Source organism: Papaver somniferum, chromosome 7, assembly GCF_003573695.1.
Source record: "Papaver somniferum cultivar HN1 chromosome 7, ASM357369v1, whole genome shotgun sequence".
NCBI lineage: Eukaryota > Viridiplantae > Streptophyta > Magnoliopsida > Ranunculales > Papaveraceae > Papaver > Papaver somniferum.
In genome coordinates this window covers 232,745,437-232,751,029 of record NC_039364.1, presented here as the reverse complement: position 1 = coordinate 232,751,029, position 5,593 = coordinate 232,745,437, and the positions used below count along the sequence as shown (strand labels likewise).

The 5,593-nt window shown below is 36.2% G+C and overlaps 1 protein-coding gene across 1 annotated transcript; it reads right to left on the bottom strand.

The window, feature by feature from the left end:
- Positions 1-726: 726 nt before the first annotated feature.
- On the bottom strand, positions 727-3,399 carry LOC113293487 (F-box/FBD/LRR-repeat protein At2g26030-like). Its single transcript, XM_026542111.1, has 4 exons — positions 3,341-3,399; positions 1,994-2,997; positions 1,732-1,887; positions 727-1,261 (listed from the first exon to the last, which is right to left on the bottom strand). Exons 2-4 carry the CDS (start codon positions 2,957-2,959, stop codon positions 860-862), a joined length of 1,524 nt encoding a protein of 507 aa, XP_026397896.1. The 5' UTR covers positions 2,960-2,997; positions 3,341-3,399; the 3' UTR covers positions 727-859.
- Between the last annotated feature and the right edge of the window lie 2,194 nt (positions 3,400-5,593).

Below are 5,593 nucleotides of genomic sequence, written 5' to 3'. Positions count from 1 at the left end.
GTGTCAGCCAAACTTCCTCTCGGCCGTTGATCTGGGATCTCTCTCGGGATTGGGTGTGATAACACCCAAGGAGTATTATCTGGTGCTCCTCTGAGCCATCATACCTCTGTGATCCTCTGACCCTGACCGTCAGATCTGCTGACCAGTGACATCTTCTGATGAGATGCTTGCTATCATGTTTTGATATCTTGTTTTGTATGCCTTCCACGTGCCTTTTTCTGTACACGTGATGGATGATGAAAGGTGTACATACAGTTTATACCCAGCCGAATTGATTTGAGAAAATTACCTCTTAGGAAAATTACCTAAGAGGTGATTATTCCTCCATTTAATCACTAGCCCGATGAATGAAAGAAGACCCAAACCGCCTCCAACTTCCACTACCCAAAACCAAAGAAGAAGCAAAATGTTTCTGAGACTTCATTCCACTCACTTTAGTAGTATATAGTAATAATAAAAGAATTACTGGGTGATTGCCACGTGGCATGTTCGAGTCGAAGAATATTAGAGAATTAGGTAAGGAAATGCCATGTAAAGTAAAATCTGAAGCTATCCAGACAAACTTGTTTCGAGACAACCACTGTTGCAGTGTACTGGTCTAGGTAAGTTAATTTAGTTTAAGAATGGACTCGAAGTGCACCTCAAGTTCTGTTAACATTAGATATTTGCTTAAATAATCTCCTACTCAAAAATTACTGAAAGCACTGTAACTCGTGAGTTGGGAAGTAAAAAGTATGAACCAAAAATGCGTCTAGACTCTAGAGCAATGAATAAACAAAAGATCTTCAAATTTGCAGATGACATTAACAATCCTAAACAATTGAACCAAAAATAAAAAACAGAAAATTTCCTGAATGTTTTACGATGAGAAATTGATCGCACAGTCTGTAGAGCCTTTGGGAAACATCAGTATCTGTTGCATAAGGTGGTCCTTCATGATTTTCAGCAACCATTGCCTAAATTCGTCCTTCCATTCTTGCGGCCAAGCTGAATAATCCTTCCATTCTTGCGGGATAGCTGGAGAATTCATCCATCCTTGTGGCAAAGTTGAAAAGTCCTTCCAGCTTTGTGGGAAAGTTGAAGAAAATACTATATCCATTGTCCGCAGAATAAGTGACTCCTTCAGGAAGAAACTTATTACATTCAGCTCCTCTTTCGACCCATTAAATTCCCGCACTTCGACTGCTTTCAAATGTAGCAACAAACACTCTGGCACCTTTTGTCTTCCGAAGTCATTGACTTGATTGAATTGAGAAAAGCCCTATAACCAAACTTAAAGGGTTAAAAACTTACCAAAAGCAGTAGTTACAAATTTAAACATTCATCAAAACCAAGAACCCTCCATTTGTTCTTTCCACTATTCCCGTCATCTTTTAATTGATGCATATTCAGAAAATGGATTAGCAACACCTGGTTACAAACTTACTAGTTGTAGATTTTTGCTGATGGGAATTCATGGGAGGTAATTTGACTACATGTAATAAGAGGATCACATAAAACACGATATGATATGTTTACGGGTCACAAAGTCCAGGCTTAACAAAATGATGAACCCACCGATGTTGAGCTTGGCTAGTTCTTCTCTTTAGGTTAAGAGTTTGATTCGCTCCAAAATTTTGGGTTATATCAGGAAAATTGTTGGCTTAATGTTCGCCATAAGTACCAAATTTATAAGATAAATAAAAAACAGCACAACAAAAGATATATACTTGAGAGAGGCAGAAGACTTGCCTGAGCAATGACAATCGATTCCAGATTAGGCAAGGTCGAAAGAAGATAAACCAAAGTTGTAACAGTTACACAAGTCCTTTTCGAACTTACTTCTAATCGTCTCAAATTATGAAAGGTAGGCAATCGTGAAGCGAAGAAACCATCATAAAAGAGAGACTAGCAGGCGGGAATAAAACAACATATGTCAGTACATTAAAATTAAGACATTTATTGAAGATAAATCTCTGCCAAGCAAGGAAAAGTAAAAAGAGAGCAAATATACCTCGAGGGTGCTGCCTGAAATTTTCAGAAGCTTTGCTTTTGAAATCCCTCCTAGAAGGTTTCTTAGACCACATTTCCTTGCCTGTTTTCCTATTTTTCCATTTAGAATTTCAAAAGCAATGTTAATGTCTGCATCGACTAGGGATGCAAAGCCATGATCCATTAGAACATAATCTTCTGGTATGCCGACGTATGTTAGAGACTGTAGATTTGGTGAATATATCTTGATCTTAAAACTATATTTCTTGGAGTTAGTAATGAATAACCGCTTCAATGAAGCAACTGAAATATGCAAAACCTTCTTTTTCATCATGTAACAATCGGTTAACATCAATTCTTCGAGGACAGGGCAACTTGAAAATAATTGTGCACTCGAACCCTCATCCACAAATACCATATGCTTAAGGTGAAGAATCTTGAGCCTCCGAAAAGAAATTGCTTGAGGAAAACCAAGAGTCCCTGTCTTTTTGATTTTAGTTGAAAGATCCCCAGCCATCTCTATCTCCAACATAATCAAGGTTTCACTGGTAAATAAACATGGCGGTAACAGAAAGTTTTTCGTTAAGCAGAGACTCAGTTCTTCCACTCTGCGCATTATTAGAGTAGAAATCCATCCATAAATTCTATTATTATCTAACAGACTATCCTCTGACTCATAATACACTCCATACTTGAGACAAAATTTCTTAATAGAAAGCATATCATTAGATGGTACTAGCATTCTATCCAGAAAATTCCCCAGCTTATAAGTCTCTTGATATCGAACATTCTCAAGCATTCTCTTATTACTAGTTTTAACTCTCCGACGCCATTTGCGAATATCAATAATAGGATTGGATATCCATAAGTCTTTCCATCTTTTAGATAACACACTTGTAGCAACTACACATTTAACCGGAAGGAATGAGAAAATAAGGTAAATCAGCGGATCGTACAACTCACTGATCCTATCCTCCCCCACACCCATGTTTCTTGTACTTACTGTGATCCACCTTCTCTTGAACCCTAATCAATATTTAATGGTAAAGTTAGAAATGGAATAGCTTGCAAATTGCATTTTCAGCCTAATCCATACATAAAACCCCAAATATTTTCATATAACTACAATATGCAGGTAAAAAGGAAAGGAAAGAAAACTTATAATTTAGGGGTTTTCTATATGTTAGGGTTTTACAGAACTATGATGTAGAATTATGGCTAGATTAACTAAACAAAACATAATTGTTCCAGAAATTATATCATGTTCAAAGAACAATATGTAAATTGAAAATAATAGAAATTCCAACATTTTTCTTCAACTAACATCAAAATGAAAGAGGGAGGGGTAAAAATAACATTTTAAGATTACCTGAAGCAAATGATGATGATTTCTCGACACCCTGAAACAGATTATTTCTTCATTTTTAGCAAAACCCTAAAACTTAACAATTGAGTAGCACTTCCCACCTTTCTATACAGTTTTACTGGGTAGTTACCACGTAACACGTAGTTACCATCACCACGTAACCAAAAAGCCCTGTAACCAATACATTTCAATTTGGGCCGAGATTCCTGGTTTCAGCACGACCAATCGAGATGTCTGCCAGAAACTCGTTTAAATCATGATTTATATGGGATGATACCAACACCAAAGTATTGAAAGCGTGAAGTCAAGTGTGGCTCGTTTTTTATTTTTGAAAAGCGGTGCATAGGTTGAATCGTGAAAAGCACTTCATGGTTGGCGGTGAATCGTAAAATATAAAATTTGATATGTCATAAAACATAGTCGTATTATCGTAAATAACTGTGTAGAAAAATGATTGAGTACTCACATATTACACATAAAGGTGACATGTTTGAATCCCACTATCCTTTTCTAATTTCCAAAAGCATTATTTCCTGAAGTTTGACCATTTTGCGCTTATATGACTTTGGTCAAAATTATTGACTACAAGCTTCTCATTCCAAGCGTTTCATAGGTACGAGTCGGAGCGTTTCTAGGAAAAAAACGTAAGCGAAGCGTACACTTTTACAAACCATGACCAACACTATTAGGGGATACCATTTAGTCGATCCAACGGTTATAATAGCTTAGAATTCTTTTGTCATATATAGAATGATATCAGCCTCCAATAATACTGGTATCCATTTTATAAATCTTGGTCTAAAATGGCCAAGATGGTGGAGAACTGAGGCAAGATAAATAAGCTGGATCATTAGTAGTGGTAGTATGCACTAGTTTTTTGTTTTGTTTTTTTCCTTCTTAAGCATGAAATTTTAATTAACTACTAGAGGGCTATTACAAGATGGTAGGTGATACCCGTTGGATCAAATACAGTTGGATCGATATGCCATGAAATTGCAGTAACATGGTATTGAAGCGAAATGTGAGTAGCATTCTTCATATTCAAATTGGTTGGGGGTGGGGGTTGGAATCGGCGATGATGAGGTTGTCAAGTCTCCGCAGGGCTTCGACGAATGTTTTCCACAAGAAAGACTGTATTTTTTATGCACACGACTGTGTCCATAAAAACTTAGTTGTTGGTGATGTGGTTTGTTGGAATTGATCCGAGATGCTGGTTAGGTATTTTTCTCCAGATGATGCGGAGTGCTGCTCAATCAATTTCTGCCTACATTATTGTTTAACGAATTTTTCCATAACTTCAAACTGTGTGTTTAGTTTTGAGTGTGTGTTTAAGTAGAATCCAATTTGTTCCTTCGAATGAAGAAGTTAATAACCACTACTACTACTAAAGTTACTACAATCACTAAAACTGAAAACGTAAACTGAAAAATACAAAATGGATTACAGACTAGACTGATACAAATTAAGGTAATTAAAAGGGTACAAATTTGTTTGAAAAGTAAAAACAGCTTGTCGAGTTCATCGAACGATTCGTATACACGATCTAAGATTTCAGTACTCAAAGATTTCAACATGTGGAGGTGCTGATTATGCTGTTTGCAAAGAAAGATATGTCACCTTATTTCATAGATTCCACAGATGAAGTGAAATTCTTATAGAGGACCAATGTGAGAGATTGACATGTCATAGGTTCCACTAATAATGCATTAAGGCTTATTAATTGTGAATTAAGCTGAAGATAAGGTTAATTGTGAAGCTGAAGATGAATATTATCAATCTAGATGAGTGAGGGAACTGGAATCCTTTGGAAAGAATTCTGACTATTGGTGCATAAGTGAAAATATGGCGGGCCTGAAAACAAAGATGTTATTTTGTGTGCGTTGGTTAAAGCTCAATACTACTTTCTGGAGTCTGAAAAGGTTAAACCCCTATCATAAAAGGCTCCAAAAGGACTCAATCAGTATCGAAAACAAACCACAAGAAAATGACCAGAATCTTGGAAAAAACTAAAAAAGCAAAAACAAAAGAATCATCACAAATAACTTCTAAAATCCAAAATCACACTGAACTTTGCAATACAACGGAAAAGACACAAGTAAAGGAGATGAGACTAATAGATAAAACACCACCAACAAAACTAAAACAAAATTTTAAACTAAAACTAGTCTGGTGGATTGAAACAATTGCCTTTCAACTTTAAAAACAGTTACATAGAGCAAAGCAAGCGGGTAACTAAGTAACTTCACAAGCCAATGA